This window comes from Eptesicus fuscus, chromosome 8 (assembly GCF_027574615.1).
Source record: "Eptesicus fuscus isolate TK198812 chromosome 8, DD_ASM_mEF_20220401, whole genome shotgun sequence".
Lineage (NCBI taxonomy): Eukaryota > Metazoa > Chordata > Mammalia > Chiroptera > Vespertilionidae > Eptesicus > Eptesicus fuscus.
This window is the reverse complement of record NC_072480.1, coordinates 20,122,854-20,140,106: the sequence shown is the minus strand read 5'-3', so window position 1 is coordinate 20,140,106 and position 17,253 is coordinate 20,122,854. Positions and strand designations below refer to the sequence as shown.

The following is a 17,253-nucleotide window of genomic DNA, read 5'->3' as shown; positions in this document are numbered from 1 at the left end:
TTCTATTTTCCCAGTCTGGCCAATTATAAAAGAATTTATTGGTGGGATTTTTAACTGGTTTGTAACTGGTTTAATTTTTAGGTATATATGTGCACATATTTCTAGAAAGATCATCTTGTTCTACGTATGTGCTAGTCCAGTTTTGTACAGCGCGCACAGACACACACACACATGTATGTGTGTGTGTGTGTGTGTGTGTGTGTGTGTGTGTATATATATATGTATATATATATATGCATTTAATTAGATCTTCTGCAGGCTTAGAAAATGTTAGTTATTTTTATTTATTTAAAAAATAAATATTTTTATTGATTTCAGAGAGGAAGGACAGGGAGAGAGAGATAGAAACATTAATGATGAGAGAAAATCACTGATCCATTGCCTCCTGCATACCCCTTGCTGGGGATCAAGCCTGCATATGTGCCCTGACTGGGAATTGAGCCGGGACCTCGTGGTTCATACCAGCCAGGCTGTTAGTTATTTTTCTAACCCATATACATCTGACTCTTCAAAGAAAATGTTTTAAAATTAAAACTTGCCCAAGGCAGTCTTGTAAATATTTTTTTTTAAGAAAAGAACAAAGAAAAGCACTTTGTATGGCATCTACACTTACCATTCACTATCTCCTACATATGTGTAACATGTATGGCAGTTTTAGCTTAGGTAGGCCAGTGTACGGGTGTCTACACACCTTTCTTTTTCAATCACACTGCCTGATTTTATTTTCAGCACACATTCTAATTTTTCTAAGTCAAAGAAATCACAGCATTTCTCTACTTTCTATAAATGCACAGATGTACCATGCTGTCAGTCAAGTTGCTTGAGCAATTTTAGACCTTTAACCTGGTTATTGCCTATTTGGTAGAAAATGACTGTACTTGTGGTACTAACACTATGCCTGATTTACCATTTTGCTTTGAAATTGCCTTTTCAATGTCATTTGTGTCATCCGTTACTGGCAATTTAGATTTAAAGCATCATTGTTTAAAAAATATTCAAATAAAAATTGAAGTACATCTTTGTTCTTGCCACTGAATCAAATACTATGTTGCATATGTAAAAGAAACAAAATAGATCCTGGTAACCTGAGGATACAATACTGAAGTTTAAGTAAATGTGAAATAGCATAGTGATAAAGCATATGTGAAATTTTTTCAACAGAAGTAGAATACAGATGTTGATGGAATTCTCTATTAACATGGCTATGCTAAATGAACCATGGGCTATTTAAAAACTCCACTGTGTGTTAAATATTGTTTTACTTTAAAAAATTCTAATAAAGGTTAGGTCAGAGTTCTGTGTGAACTACTTGCTCAGGTATCAGATTGACTGTATTGTACTACCTATTTCCTAAATTTGCAATTAGGGTCATTCACAAATGTGGAAGGTTGGGGGAACTTGTTGTGTTAGAACTCTCTAAATTTGGGTCTGAAAAAAACAAACAAAAGCCAATGACTTTAGTGAATGAAAAAATGTTAGGTAGTAAATACCTTGTGTTTTTTTTTTTTCTGGGAAACAAATCATATTCCTATTTTGGACCAGTTAACATTAAAGGTTTAAGTTAATTGAGTACATCTAACAGCCTTAGTATTTTTATAGAAAACTTTATGAGGACCTTTATTCTTATTTCAGAGGACAAAATCTAGTTGTGTAGAACACATTATATATATATTTAAATTTCAAGTTGGGCTCAGCTTCCAAGTAATATATGTTTGTTTGTTTCAATTGTTTATGCTAAAAAATATAAACTGATTTAATATCAAGTTTATTAAAATACAATTAAAGAGGTAGATCAGGTACAACAACACCTTTCCAACAAGGAATTTTAGTTCCAATAAAGAAATGAGACTTTGATTAGCTATGCTATACTTTATCTTCTCAGTATGGATCAGTAAGCTTTTGATTGCATAGTTTTTAGTCATTTATTGAACATCTTTTTTTGCTCTAGTGATCCATCTAATTTGGGTTTCTTTTTGTTGGTTTTAAAGGTGTATTTATCTTTCAATAAAGTTGATCTTTAGAAATAGAGATCATTTCTTGGAATCAAAATTATTTTTCTTGTATTATTGAATGAATTAAAAAATGTATATATAAACAGCAGGTCCTTGCTCTAGAGCTTAAAGGTGAATGAGATACTCCCCTGGACCTCAATGAGCTTGCTATTTATTTATTTATTTACTTATTTAATTTCAGGGGTTCTTATGTTGGGGTTTGTGGACTGTATACATATATACATGTATATATACTTATATATACATATATACACATACACATATATATATATATATATTTCTGGTTTACTGTGGTATAGATTTCATCATATTTTTAAAAGGCTCTTGATATCTGCAAAAGCTAAAGGAGGCAGAACACCTAACTATAATTTAGTACAATAAATGCTATAATAAAGGTCTTTGGGAGGTTAGCATAAACACTGGAGGCCCAGTATGTTCTACACAGGACCCCTTGCCTTGTTCCATGCTACTACATCTCTTGTACGTAGTATAATGATTAGTATATAGTGTGATGTTTGTATCAGTGAGGGTCCTGGTAGTAATAGATGGATGGCTTTTTTTGAAGATAGTTTAATGAAGGGACTATTTGCAGTGGTGTGGGCATGGTTAGGTAATAAAAAAGGGATGATCATTCTGTCAGGGACTTGGAACAGTTGAAAACTGTTAACCACCCAGGCAAAGGGACAAGGAAGGGGATGGGAATTGTATTCTAGAACTCAAGAGTTGTTGGCATGGAAGAGGAGCCACAAAATAGGAGCTGTGTCCAAAGAGGAAACAAAGCTGGGAATAATTTGTACTATTATTTCTACCTCCTTCCACTTTTTGCTTTTCTGCTGATGCTTCCTGTTGAGAAAGGCAATGTCACGTGCACAGGCTTTTGACTTTGCCTACTCAAGCTTCCAACACTTCCTTACTAAAAGATGGAAGTGTTTGTACATAGTATAATGATTAGTATATAGTGTGACTTAGCTCAGTTTATCACCTTCCTGGGACTATTAATCCCTGTTTCAGGCTCTTCAAGTGGTCTTTGTTCTGCTTAAGGCATAGTGTCCTCAGACATGCCTCCAGCTTTCAGTATTTTAGAATCCATGGGTGGGATGGGGTGGGGTGGAGGGGAGGGTGATGGGGTCTTTCTGCTGCAGCATTAGAGCATGCTCCTAGGCTTGTTTCCTTTTGACCACTGCCAGGGCACCCACTAGCTATAAGGGACTCATGCACACACTGGGTGCTGACCTTGGTCTGTTTCTTCTCTATGTGAGTAGAGCATTGTTCTATCCAGTACTTGACTGTGTTGTGTTTTCCTTGGCAACTTTGACACCGAGATATAGAAGTATTTGGAGTCCTGTGGTGGGATTGGTAAACTAAGCATAGCCTTCTGTTCCACATGTAGTCCTTAGAGATAAGGGAGGCAGAGGTTCAGAATAAGGCAAAGAAGGGTGGAAAATGCATCTGTAGGGACAAATGGAGAATAATAAACAGTGTTAAATACTTACTTGTTCATTTAAACTGAATTCTTATTGTTAAACACAATTTAGCCTTAAATATTTATGGATTAAAATGAAAAATGAGCAAATGCCTCATAGCTTAATGTTTCTGATAGAAATACCTTAAAATAAAAATCCCTTTGGAATTGTAGAGGCAACTATTTATTTCATATATTTTGAATAGTTGAAATAGTAAAAATGATGCAATAATTATTCATCTATAAAAATGTGAAATTAGGACCACCCAGTGTGGCTCAGTGGTTGAGCATCGACCTTTGAAGCAGGAGGTCACAGTTTGATTCCAGGTCAGGGCACATGCCCAGGTTGTGGGTTTCAGGCTTGATCCCCAGTGGGGGTAGTGGTTCTCTCTCATAATTGATGCTTCTATTTTTCCCTCTCTGAAATCAATAAAAACGTATATAAAATGTGAAATTAGGTTAACTCAACTTTTTAAGGTTTTATATTTTTGTAATAATGCATTTTTCATAATGTGAAAATTTGAATTATTTAATCTAGAGAAGAACAGTACATTTTCTCGAGGCTACCTCAAAAACCACTTATGTGAATTTTCTCAGACAAATTTAAATGTTATAAAACATTATTCATATTTCTGTTATGCCACTTATATTGAACTAGAGGCCTGGTGCACGGATTCGTGCACTGGTGGGGGGCAAGGCCTGTGGGGGATCTGCCCGCTGTGGGAGCACCACTCATCCTGGTCAGCATGCGGCACTCCCACTGTGGGTGTGCACTGACCACCAGGGGGCATCTTCTGCATTGAGCATCTGCCCCTGTGGTCAGTGCACGTCATAGCGACTGGTCGACCAGTGGTTCTGCTCGTTCCGCCATTCGGTCACTGGGCTTTTATATACACTCAGTGGCCAGATTATTATGACCTCTGATCTCCTCATTATTATGATCTCTAATCTATATATATATTAGAGGCCCGGTGCATGAATTCGTGCATGGATGGGGTCCAGCCAACCTGGCCAGGGGGAGGGGACCTGGGTGGTTGGCCGGCCTGCCTGCTGGTCGAACTCCTGGTCGAGGGGACAATTTGCATATTAGCCTTTTATTATATAGGATATATACTGAGTGGCCAGATTATTATGCATTCAGAGATCATAATAATCTGGCCACTCAGTGTATATAGATAATAGCTAGTTGTTTTTATCATGTGCCAAGTTTTTATGCTGTCATTTACATACATTAATATATTTTTATTGATTTCAGAAAGGAAGGGAGAGAGAGAGAAAACATCAGTGATGAGAGAGAATCATTGATTGGCTGCCTCCTGATTAATCTAGCTTTTAAAAGATTTTTGTTGGCTCTTACTTACCTTTCACACCACTAATCAGACAAAAACATTTCTATGGTATATCTCCTTAATTCTCCTTAATTCTGTATCCATACTAAGGGAGACTTGGAAACATATGTCTGACTGAAAATGGAATTCTTGATCCCATAGAAGAAAAGGAGAATGGACATGGGTGGGGCAACCATTGATCTGTGATACATAAGCCTTTTCCTGTTGAGGTTCAGCTATTTTTCTAAAGTGACTAGTGTGGTGTGAGAAGTAAATCCCTAAGATCCAGCAGATTTTTATTATTATTTTATTTTTTTATTGATTTCAGAACAAGAAGAAGGGAGGGAGAAAGAGAAATATTGATTTGCTGTTTCACTTATTTATGCATTCATTGATTGTTTGGCATATTGGGACCATGCTGTAACCAACTGTAAGATGGAGGGCTGAGACTGAAAAGCATATAATATGGGGTATATACCAATTTAAAATAGATTTTTATCAGAATGAGCTCATATCTTTAGATTCTGAACTCTTGACTCTTTTTTAGTAATTTTTACATCATTCTAGAAAGGTAGAAATAGACTAGCTTTTAAATTATTTACATTTTAAATGGTTTTTGGAAATTAGACATATTTACTAAACATGCATGTAATGTTTTACTAAATTTTTACATATAGTAAATGTCATTGAGTATTGCAAGTGTAATGGAGGAGGAAAAATGTGCCTTTTATCTTTATACAAGATAAATATATTAAACGCACTATTAAGAATAGTCTGTAGAAAACATTTCAGCAATCCTTCTATATAATAAAGAAGGAATATGCAAATTGACCATCACTCCTTCACAAAGATGGCTGCACCCACAGCTGAGGCCAAGTTCCCATAAGGAGCCTTAACGAGCAATCAGCAGGGACCTGAGGCTATGCCCTCCCCCACCCCTGTAGGGCTTGACAGGGGACCTCAAGGTGTGCTTCCTGTCCTGGTGCTGGGCTAGGGGACCTCAGGCTGCTCCCCCTGCCCCAGCGCCAGGCCGGGGGACCTCAGGCCACGCCCCCCACCAGGTAGGGCTTGGCAGAGGACTTCAGGCCGCGCCCCCCACCCTGGCACCAGGCCGGGGGACCTCAGAACGCCCCCCCCACCCGACGGGGCTTGATGGGGGACCTCAGGCTGTGTCCCCCACCCCAGCACCGGGCCAGGGGACCTGAGGCTGTGCCCCCTTGCCTGGCTGGGCTTGACAGGGGACCTCAGGCCATGCCTCCCACCCAGCGGGGCTTGACAGGGGACCTCAAGGTGCACCCCCAGTGCTGGGTCGGGGGAACTCAGGCTACGCCCCCTGCCCAGCGGGGCTTGACAATGGTGGGACTGGCGGGGTCTGGATCTAGCCCAATGGGGGGGGCGGCCGGCTGGGTCTGGGTCTCACACGATTTTGAGGTGCATGTGGGTGGGCAGGGACTTGACTCTGGGTCCCATGGTGCGCCCCAGACTCTGACAGGAGGAAGGTTTTTATATACATTTTACTTATTTTCTTTCATCTCTGACACTTCTATTATAGAGAAAGGGCAAATAGCAATATTAAATTATTTCCTCTAATTAATCCCCTTTTAATATGCACGAATTTCATGCACTGGGCCACTAGTAGGTAATATAAAAGCTCTAGGTTAGAATGAATTCAAATTTATGCAAATTAAATGAAAATCTAGAATTATTTTAGTTCACTGAAAACTAACTGATATAGTGCACAGCAGATATAATCCCATCAACTACAGATTTTTTTTTTTAAGTTCTATTGACAGAAGAACTTGAAGAAAATGTAGTATTTAACATTATTATTTACATTACTAGAGGCCCGGTGCACGAAATTTGTGCACGGGGGGGGGGTGCACAGGTTGGGATGGTGTGTCCCTCAGCCCAGCCTGCACCCTGTCCAATCTGGTATCCCTTTCACAATCCAGTACTACTGGATCCGAACCACTCGCCTGCCTGCCTGCCTGATTGCCCCTAACCACTTATGCCTGCCAGCCTGATCACCCACCAACCACTCCCTGCCAGTCTGATCGACGTCTAACTGCTCCCCTGCCGGCCCGATTACCCCTAACTGCACTCCCATGCCAGCATGGTCACCCCTAACTGTCCTCCCTTGCAGGCCTGGTCGCCCCTATAACTGCCCTCCCCTGCAAGCCTGGTCCACCCAACTGCCCTCCCCTGCAAGCCTGGTCCACCCAACTGCCCTCCCCTGCAGGCCTGGGTCCCCCCCCCTCCAACTGCCCTCCCACAGGCCTGGCCCCTCCCAACTGCCCTCTCCTGCTGGCCTGATCGCCCACAACTGCCCTCCCCTGCCGGCCATCTTGTGGTGGCCATCTTTGTCCACATGGGGGAGGCCATCTTGTGTGTAGGAGTGATGGTCAATTTGCATATTACCTCTTTATTATATAGGATTAAAAATGATTTACTTTTAAAAGTGTGTAATACTGTAAGTGATTGTTATTTTTTCCTCCATAGGCAAGAAGCTTGATAGCTGTAGGACTGGGTGTTGCCGCTTTTGCATTTGCAGGTGAGATAAATTAAGCTTACATATGAATAAATGTTATAAAGAAATTTTTCCAAATGACTCCTTAATAAGCAGACTTTTCGTATTCTAAGGTTTTGGATTTTAAGACATACATTCCCATTCTCTTCACCATATATAATTATTGAACATTTGTCAGTGTATCAAAATCTAGATAAACTTTGTAGGGAAGAAAGGTGATGATACAAAAGTTAGGAAAACTAGCCCCAATAATAGTGGATATTCCTGGCAATTTTTAGTCTGAGATATTGTGTACTTTAAATAAAACATCTTTAATATGAAACAGTATAATTGGTATGGGGTTTCTTTATTCTTCCATATTTATTTCTTCTTGAAGGTAGGATTAAACATTTCCTGAGCTGTCAGTTCTTTCTGGTGAGAGTAGTTGTTCCCTGTAGTGTATTTATTACTTCATTTTTAAAATATTGGTGTATTGTCTTTGATAAACTGCCAAAATCACTTTTTTAGAAAGAACACTTATAAAGAGTTAAAGCAAAATTGCTGTCTCTTCAATTTATAGTTTAGAGTCATCAACTTATAATTTTAAATTGCATAGCTACTCCCTAATTAGTATTTATCTTAGAGCATTTCCTTGTTGATAAAGATTCACAATATTTTCTTTTAGCATTTGTGTCTAAATTCCATGGATTTGCTCTTGTTAATTGGATGATCTTTTTGGGTGAATTTACTTCCTATTGTGGTTATATGGGGTTTAGTAAGATTCAATAGAAAACTGAGAAGAAAAAAAAGATTTTTGTTTTGTTTTGTGTACTACTTAATTTTGTATAAGTCTTGTTTAAAGTACTTTAACAATAAGACCTTTAAAATCAAGAAGATCAGTGATTCAGATTCCCTTGGTCTTTATGTCATCATTATCTTGTGTCTCAATATATAAATTATTGTGTTTTCCTGAGAAGAATATCATATCTAAATAGAATTCTGATAAATTTGCCACATAACCATAAAACAATTTTAGTAATAATTATTGTAGGAGAATGGGCATAGTTATTTCAAATTCAAATGTAAGATTTTTATTTGAAATTAGAGAAAGATGTACTTTTGCTAGGGCCTTTCTAAAATCAGAATTGGTATTTATATTCTGTACATACCACATTGTTGCCAAATTCCTATTACTAAATAGAATTCTATATAATAAAAGGCTAATATGCAAATTGTCCCCTCGACTGGAAGTTCAACTAGAAGTTCAACCAGTGGGTGAGGCTGGCTGGCCAACCACCTGCGGACCCTCCCCGCAGCTGGCCCTGTCCCCAATCGGCCCCCCAACCCTGATTGGGGGTGGGGCCAGCTGCTCTTGGCTCCTCCCCCCTGGCCAGCCCTGATCAGGGCAGGCCAGCTGGATCCCACCAGTGCATGAATTCGTACACTGGGCCTCTAGTCTACATATATAAAAGCCCAGTGACCAAACGACAGAATGACCAGAACTACCGGTTGACCAGTCACTATGAAGCGCACTGACCACCAGGGGGCAGACACTCCACACAGGAGCTGCCCCCTGGTGGTCAGTGCATTCCCACAGTGGGAGTGCCAGGATGAGTGGCTGCTCCTGCAGCAGGAGCAGCCGCTAGCACGCCCATAGTGAGGCTGAGTCTCTGCACCTATCAGATACCTGAGACAATCCAGACTCTGGCCTAACCCCACCAGTTGATGCAGGCCCTCTAAGGTGTGTTCTGTAAAGAGCGTGGGGAGCTGGCATAGGCAGATGACAAGAGGGGATGTGACTGTGGACCCCCTGGGGAGGCTGTCCTGATGGCTGATGATCCTGGATCATGGCTGCCCTCTGTCTCAGGATTCAATAATTTTTATTATTAGGATATCTAAGAAAGAAAAACACAAAAATAAAATAAATGTTTAGAAGAGTAGTCATCTTCAATGAGAAATTGCTAATAAATATCCTTGGCAAATATTTCTTACATATTGCTTTTTTTAGTTTAGAGCTAACTCCATTAAAATCACTCCTGTATTTTATAGATTCTGAACAGTATTTGCTTTCTATATATTCCAAAGTGATTATCACTGTATAAAGCAATACAAATAATCATTGCAGATTCATGAGTATCTTCATGTTAAAAGACTTCATCTACAGTTTTTGTGACCTATAACATTGCATAAGAAATGTATAACATTGACATTTTTGATTCTATAATGAACTAGAACTTGATAAATTTAATAGCCATGATAATGATATTCAATAAATTTGAAATTTGAAAAAAATATTGAAATAAGCTATATAAAATAAATTATCAATAAATACTATGGTAAGCACTTTGTGGGTATTGACTTTGATTATAGAAAATATATTTGCTTCTATTCCTTTTGCTATTTAGGTCGCTGTGTATTTCAGATCTGGAAACCTCTAGAACAAGTAATCACAGAAACTGCAAAGAAGATTTCAACTCCTGTAAGTTAAAGACAGCTTTCATTAGAAAGCTCATTTTGATTTTTAAGTATCATATTTGATAGTAATTCAAAAAAATGTCTTGAATTTTCCAATTTTGTACAAGGTTTACTTTTATTATATCCTCAGAGAGTTTGTCTCATTTATTGATTTAGATTCTTTTAAGCTTCTTGGTCACATTTTAATGTCCAAACTTATTCATGGTTTTGACATCTAATTATTTCATACTATTACATTCTTTTAGTATTATTACATCAATTTTGAGGTAATTTATTTTCCTTTGTTTAATTAATATTCATTTGTTCACTTAGTGACTTGAAATAGAATAATAAGAATGAAAATAATGACATAGTTCTAAATTTTTTTCTTTTTAGTTTTTCTCCATTTTTTAAAAATATTTTTTTATTTTAGAGAGAGGAAGGGAGAGGAAACATCATTGATGAGAGGGAATGTTTGATCGGCTGCCTCCTGCACTCCCCCTACTGGGGATTGAGCACACAACCTGGGCCTGTGCCGTTGACCAGAATCAAACCCAGACATCTTCAGTCTGCATGCTGACGGTCTATCCACTGAGCCAAATCAGCTAGGTCTCCCTATTTTTTTAAATGAAAAAAAAAAAAAAAAAATGAATGAATGACATAGTTCCTTTTTTTAAAAAAAAAAATTTCACATTTATTTACACCAAAATTGAATGTTTTATCACCATTCACTCACATTTAAAATCACTCTTGCCTGGTGTTCCATTTCTTTTTTATTTATTTATTTTCATTTTCTTTATTGATTAAGGTATTACATATTTGTTCTTATCTGTTCTTATCCACCCTTTGCCCACCTTCCCCCCCCCCCCACCCCAACTCGCTCATGCCCTCAGCCCCCTGGTGTCTGTGTCCATTGGTTAAGCTTAATAGTACTAGTATATGCATGCATACAAGTCCTTTGGTTGATCTTTCCTCCTTACCCAACCCTCCCCTACCTTCCCTCTGAGGTTTGATGGTCTGATCGATGCTTCTCTGTCTCTGGATCTGTTTTTGTTCATCAGTTTAGGTTGTTCATTATAATCTACAAATGAATGAAATGTGATATTTATCTTTCTCTGACTGGCTTATTTCGCTTAGCATAATGCTCTTCAGTTCCATCCATGCTGTTGCAAATGGTAAGAATTCCTTCTTTTTTTTACAGCAACGTAGTATTCCATTGTGTAGATGTATCACAGTTATTTTATCCATTCATCTGCTGATGGGCACTTAGGCTGTTTCCAAATCTTAGCTATTATAAATTGTGCTGCTATGAACATAGGGGTGCATATATACTTTCTGATTGGTATTTCTAGTTTCTTGGGATATATTCTTAGAAGTGGGATCACTGGGTCAAATGGGAGTTCCATTTTTAATTTTTTGAGGAAACTCCATACTGTTTTCCACAGAGGTTGCACCAGTCTGCAGTACCACCAGCAGGGCACAAGGGTTCCTTTTTCTCCACATCCTGTCATTTGTTGGTTTGTTGATGATAGCCATTCTGACAGGTGTGAGATGGTACCTCGTTGTCATTTTGATTTGCATCTCTCAGATAATTAGTGACTTTGAGCATGTTTTCATATCTCTATTGGCCTTCTATAAGTTCTCCTTCAAAAAGTGTCTATTTAGGTCCTTTGCCCATTTTTTGATTGGATTGTTTATCTTCCTTTTGTATGAGTTCCCTATAAATTTTGGAGATTAAACCCTTATCAGAGATAACATTGGCAAATATGTTCTCCCATGTAGTGGGCTTTCTTATTGTTTTGTTGATGGTTTCTTTTGCTGTACAGAAGCTTTTTATTTTGATGTAGTTCCATTTGTTTATTTTCTCTTTAGTTTCCATTGCCCTACTTGAGTGTGGCTCTTCCACAAAATACCACGTGTTGGCGCACACATACAGTGTGATTGAAACTTCGTGGCCCATGCACAGAAGTTGGTTTTCGGCCTGGGCGAGTCTATTTTGAACAAGTGGCATTAGAACACTTAAGAGGCCAAAGAGCTGCATGTGGCTTGTGAGCCGTGGTTTGCCGACCACTGCCCTAGGAGCTCTAAAGGTGAAGCTATTGCTTCAGCATATGTCTGAGATTTTGCTGCCTGTGGATTCTCCTAATATTTTTATGGTTGCCTGTCTTACGTGTAAGTCCTTTATCCATTTTGAGTTTAATTTTGTGTATGGTGTATGTTGGTGGTCTAGTTTCATTTTTTTGCATGTATCTGTCCAATTTTCCCAGCACCATTTATTAAAGAGACTGTTTGACTCCATTGTATGTTCTTGCCTCCTTTGTCAAATATTAATTGAGCATAGTGTTTTGGGTCGATTTCTGGGTTCTCTATTATATTCCATTGCTCTATATGTCTGTTCTTTTGTCAGTACCAGGCAGTTTTGAGAACAGTGGCTTTGTAGTACAGCTTGATATCTGGTATTGAGATCCCTCCTACTTTGTCTTCTGTTTTAGGATTGCTGCAGCTATTCGGGGTCTTTTTTTATTCCAGATGAATTTTTGGAGAGTTTGTTTTAGGTCTGCGAAATATGTCATTGTTATTTTAATCGGGAGTGCATTGAATCTATAGATTGCTTTGGGTAGTATGGACATTTTAATGATGTTGATTCTACCAATCCATGAACATGGTATGTTCTTCCATCTGTTTATGTCTTCCTCTGTCTCATTTTGCAGGGTCCTGTAGTTTTCCGAGTACAGATCTTTTACCCTCCTTAGTTAAGTTTATTCCTAGGTATCTTAATTTTTTTGATGCAATGGTAAATGGGATTATTTTTTTAGCCTATCTTTCTGTAAGTTCACTATTGGTGTATAAAAATGCCTTAGATTTCTTGGCATTAATTTTGTATCCTGCTACATTTCCGAATTCATTTATTAAGTCTAATAATTTTTGGATGGAGTCTTTAGGGTTTTCTATTTATAGTATCATGTCATCTGTGAATAATGACAGTTTTATATCTTCTTTTCTAATTTGGATACTTTTTTTCTTCTTCTTGTCTAATTGCTATGGGTAGCACTTCTAGTACTATGTCAAACAGGAGTTGTGAAAGTGGGCATCCGTGTCTCCTTCCTGTTCTTAGATGAAATGGTTTTAGTTTTTGCCCATTAAGTATGATGTTGGCTGTAGGTTTGTCATATAATGCTTTTATTATGTTGAGGTATGATCCCTCTATTCCCATTTTGCTGAGTGTTTTTTATCAAGAAAGGGTGTTGGATTTTGTCAAATGCTTTTTCTGCATCAATTGATAGAACTGTGATTTTTTTCTCTCAATTTGTTTATGTGATGTATTACGTTTATTGATTTGTGGATATTATACCATCTTTGTATATCCAGGATAAATCCTACTTGGTCATGGTGTATGATCTTTCTGATGTAATGCTGGATCTGATTCGCTAGAATTTTGTTGAGGATTTTGGCATCTATGTTCAGGAGGGTTATTGGCCTGTAATTCTCATTCATTGTGTTGTCTTTATGTGGTTTTGGTATTAGGGTAATGGTGGCTTCATAGAATGGGCTTGGAAGTGTTCTTTCCTCTTGCATCTTTTGGAATAGTCTGAGGATAGGCTTTAGTTCTTTGAATGTTTGGTAAAACTCCCCTGTGAGGCTGTCTGGCCCAGGGCTTCTGTTTGCTGGAAGCTTTTTGATGACTGTTTCAATTACCTCCATAGTTATCGGCCTATTGAGATTTTTAGATTCTTATTGATTGAGTTTTGGAAGGTTTTATTTTTCTAGGAATATGTCCATTTTCTCTAGGTTGTCTAGTTTGTTGGAATAGAGTTGTTCATAGTATGTTTTAACGATCTTTTGTATTTCTGTGGGGTCTGTTATTATTTTGCCTCTTTCATTTCTGATTTTGTTTGAGTCTTGTCTCTTTGCTTCTTGGTGAGCCTGGCTAGAGGTTCATCAATCTTGTTTTTCCTTTCAAAGAACCAGCTCTTGGTTTCATCGATCCTTTGTACTGTTTTTTTGCTCTCTATGTCATTTATTCCTGCTCTGATCTTTATTATCTCCTTCATTCTGCTCACTCTGGTCTTGTTGTTCTCTTTCTAATTCTTTGAGTTGTAGGGTTAGATGATTTATTACTATTTTTTCTTGTTTTTTTGAGGTAGGCCTGTAGATCTATAAACTTCCCTGTCAAGACTGCTTTCACTGTGTCCCATAGATTTTGGATTGTTGTGTTTTCATTGTCATTTGTTTCCAGGATGTTTTTAATTTCTTCTTTGATCTCTTTGGTAACCCAATCTTTGTTTAATAGCATGCTATTCAGCTTCCAAATGAATGACATAGTTCTTTAAATAAATGTTGTTTATATCTTTACTATATTTATATATAGTAAATGGACAATTTACAAGTTTTAGAAATCTTTTGTCTTATGTTATAGTTGTTTTTATAGTAGAGGCCCGGTGCACAAAATTTGTGCACTTGGGGCAGGGGTCCCTCAGCCCATCCTGCGTCCTCTCGCAGTCCAGGAGCCATCAGTCAGACATCCTTAGTGCTGCTGCAGAGGTGGGAGAGGCTCCCGCTAGCGCTGCTATGCTCGCTGGCCATGAGCCTGGCTTCTGGCTGAGTGGTGTTCCCTCTGTGGGAGCACACTGACCATCAGGGTGTAGCTCCTGCATTGAGCGTCTGCCCCTTGGTGGTCATTGCAAGTCATAGCGGTTCAGTTAATTTGCATATTAGCCTTTTATTATATAGGATCATGAATAGAAGACTGCCATGTTTTGTAGAACTACATTCTTTAACATTGTGAAGGATGTGAGAGTGAGAAAATGAGAAAATTTTCATTTGTCTGTGGAGGCTCACAGATAAGGTAGAGTAGTTCAAGAGGTTGTCCTGGGTATACTGAACTTGGCATCTGCATTTCTTGAGAAAGAAATGATGCATGCCCACCTTTCCCTTTCCTGTGGGTTTCAAATTAAGAAACATGGCTTTTAATAAATTGTGCCTTGTTTTCACAAAGTACTTGCAGTTTGCAGTGAAACATTTTAGAATATCTTTATAAAATTTTTCTTAAAAACTTATTTGCTTCCTCTACACTTTAATATCATCTTGTTCTTAAATCTCATATTTCTTTTTCTCATTTTTTTTTGTTCTTTTTTCATTTTGCTGGAATACTGCCTACAATAATTTTCCTATGGGATTCATGGATGATAAATGTTTTAAGTTCTTTGTTAAACAATTTATTTCACCTTCACTGTTAATTGTTGTTTACCTGCTGGCTCCTTGGAGTCCGGGGGAACCAGTACTAGAGAAGTATAGTCATCTTCCCTCAGATTGAATCTTAGTGCCCTTGTGCATGCTTTCCTGTGTACTCGCAGTCAGATATTTTTGGTACTCAGACTCTCAACAGATTTCCAGGTGTTCTTATTCCTTGGTACTCTTTTGATTTTCTTTTGTTGTTTGTGCTTTTGGTTTTTAGGTTTTGGTGATTTTTGTTTGGTTAGCTCTGCAAATTTAGGAGATTTTCTCTTTATTACTGATGTTCTGAAACTTTAAGGAATTATTAGTGAGTCTTAACTATGTGAAATTGTCTATCTATTGTTTTGTAAGATTCTCTGATATTTTTTGTTTGCTTGTTATTTTCTTCTATTGTCTCTCTTTTCTGCTCCTGGAACTCTTGTCAGAAAGATGTTGGACCTCTTAGTCTATCTTTTATGTCTCTTGACATTTTATCTCTTATTTTCTATCTCCTTTATTTTTTCATTCTACATTCCACAGTATTTCCAGAGGTTATTTTCTAGATCACCAGGTTGGCCTTTGACAATGGCCATTCTGTTATTCAGTCCATCCAGTAAATTTTTTACATCAATAATTATTTAATATACAAGAATTTTTCCTGTTTCTTTATCATAGCAACTTAATTCTTTTATGAATGTGTTATTTCTTTGAATAGCTCTAAAAACACTAATACACATTTCTTTATCTTCTGCTTCCTTATTTATCTTCTTCCTTCAAAGCCAGTTGTTAACTGTTCATCTTTTTTTTCCTGAAGGAAATATTTATTGCATATTATTAGTGATCATATTTTATAGCAAAATTAAATGCATACACTTCCGCAAACATAAACTGGAAATCCAGGCATCTATCCAATTTATTTGCTGAACCAAAGTTCTGGTTTTCAGAATTCAGCGGTCAATCATTATTCTGGTCCAGGGCCACCAGTCCACGATTTCTAAGTGTTGAGGATCTTGTCAGTAATTTGAACAAAATCTCTTTATATGTGACAGTTGTTTCCTACATAAAACCCTTTTGGGGGCACATTTATTTCATCCTTTTGCTCTAATTTACTAGTTGGCTCAGGGATTTCATTCGTTGAGACATCTTTTTGTTCTACTTCATCATCTAATGGTTTGCTCTTTTTCTGGTTGAAAAAAATCAAGGAGCCCAACATGGTCCAGGTGCCCACTGTGTAGACTACAGACATCCACCAGCACCAAGACATAGCCTAGTCCAGACCCATGGCCTCGTTGTTCATCTTGGTCCTGTTTTTCTCCCTTGATATTGGATTTGTTCAAACACCTGATGATCCTTGGTTACTGATTTATGTTTATGAGGACCAAGGTGATTAATATAAGTGTCCTTCCTCAGCAGTTTGGTAGGCTTGCTTCAAAATTTAATTGAATATGGATTAATATTCAAAAGGATTCTAAAAGTATTATTGGTGGTCTGTGAATATATAGGTGGGCCATGTCAATAGTCATGTCTTCCAAAGCAAGGAGCGCAGAGGCAGGCTTCGGACCTCCAGAGTCTAGGAGCAGAGTACTACATGTAACTGCCCCCTCTCCAGCCTTCTGAGATTGGAAATGTGATCTGTTGGTACTCTTCTTTGTTTCTCTTCGGATCTACCACCCACAATAAGGTGCATCACAGACATGATTCTCTGTTTAACCTGAGAGCTAAAGCAGCAGGTAGCAGGCTCCTTATGATCTGTATTAATGGAGTATCTCTGCTGTTCTAGTTTAATTACTCTGATATTATTTTTTCTATTTGTTTACTCTGAATTTAGTGTTTTTTTTCCTTGATTTCTGAGAAGTGTTTCTCTTTTTCCTCTGGGGGATTGGGGTTCCTATGACTTTTGAGTATGTGCAATCTTATCTGTTTTCAATCTTCCAGGATTTCTTTAAACTTTCTGTTTTTCTACTTGTCCCATTTCTTGTTTTCTAGGCCTATTATGGATTTTTGTTGTTTAAAATAACTCTGTCCTCATTTCAAGGTCACTTTGGAAAGCAAAATACATAAATTATTCAGTCTGCTGTTTTGAACCATTACCCTTTTGCTTGTTTTTTAAAATATTAATGTATATTATTGACTCAGCTAATGTCTAATTATCGCTATTTTTTCCTCTGGTGGGGGATAAAAAACAAGTCATTTATCTTCTTTTGAGTCTTTTATTTTCCTATATGTGAATTTTTCTTTTTACTTGAATACAGTTTTTCAAATTGAACTTCTATTGTT

General features: G+C 37.7%; 1 protein-coding gene across 2 annotated transcripts in view; it reads left to right on the top strand.

Moving 5' to 3' along the window:
* The window catches only part of DNAJC15 (DnaJ heat shock protein family (Hsp40) member C15), a 73,989-nt gene that overhangs the window by 20,932 nt on the left and 35,804 nt on the right, over positions 1 to 17,253 (top strand). For both annotated transcript variants that reach the window (XM_028151567.2, XM_008145550.3), the window contains exons 2-3: positions 7,302 to 7,353; positions 9,714 to 9,787. In XM_028151567.2, coding sequence (XP_028007368.2) covers positions 7,302 to 7,353; positions 9,714 to 9,787 — 126 coding nt within the window. The remainder of the gene's footprint in view (positions 1 to 7,301; positions 7,354 to 9,713; positions 9,788 to 17,253) is intronic.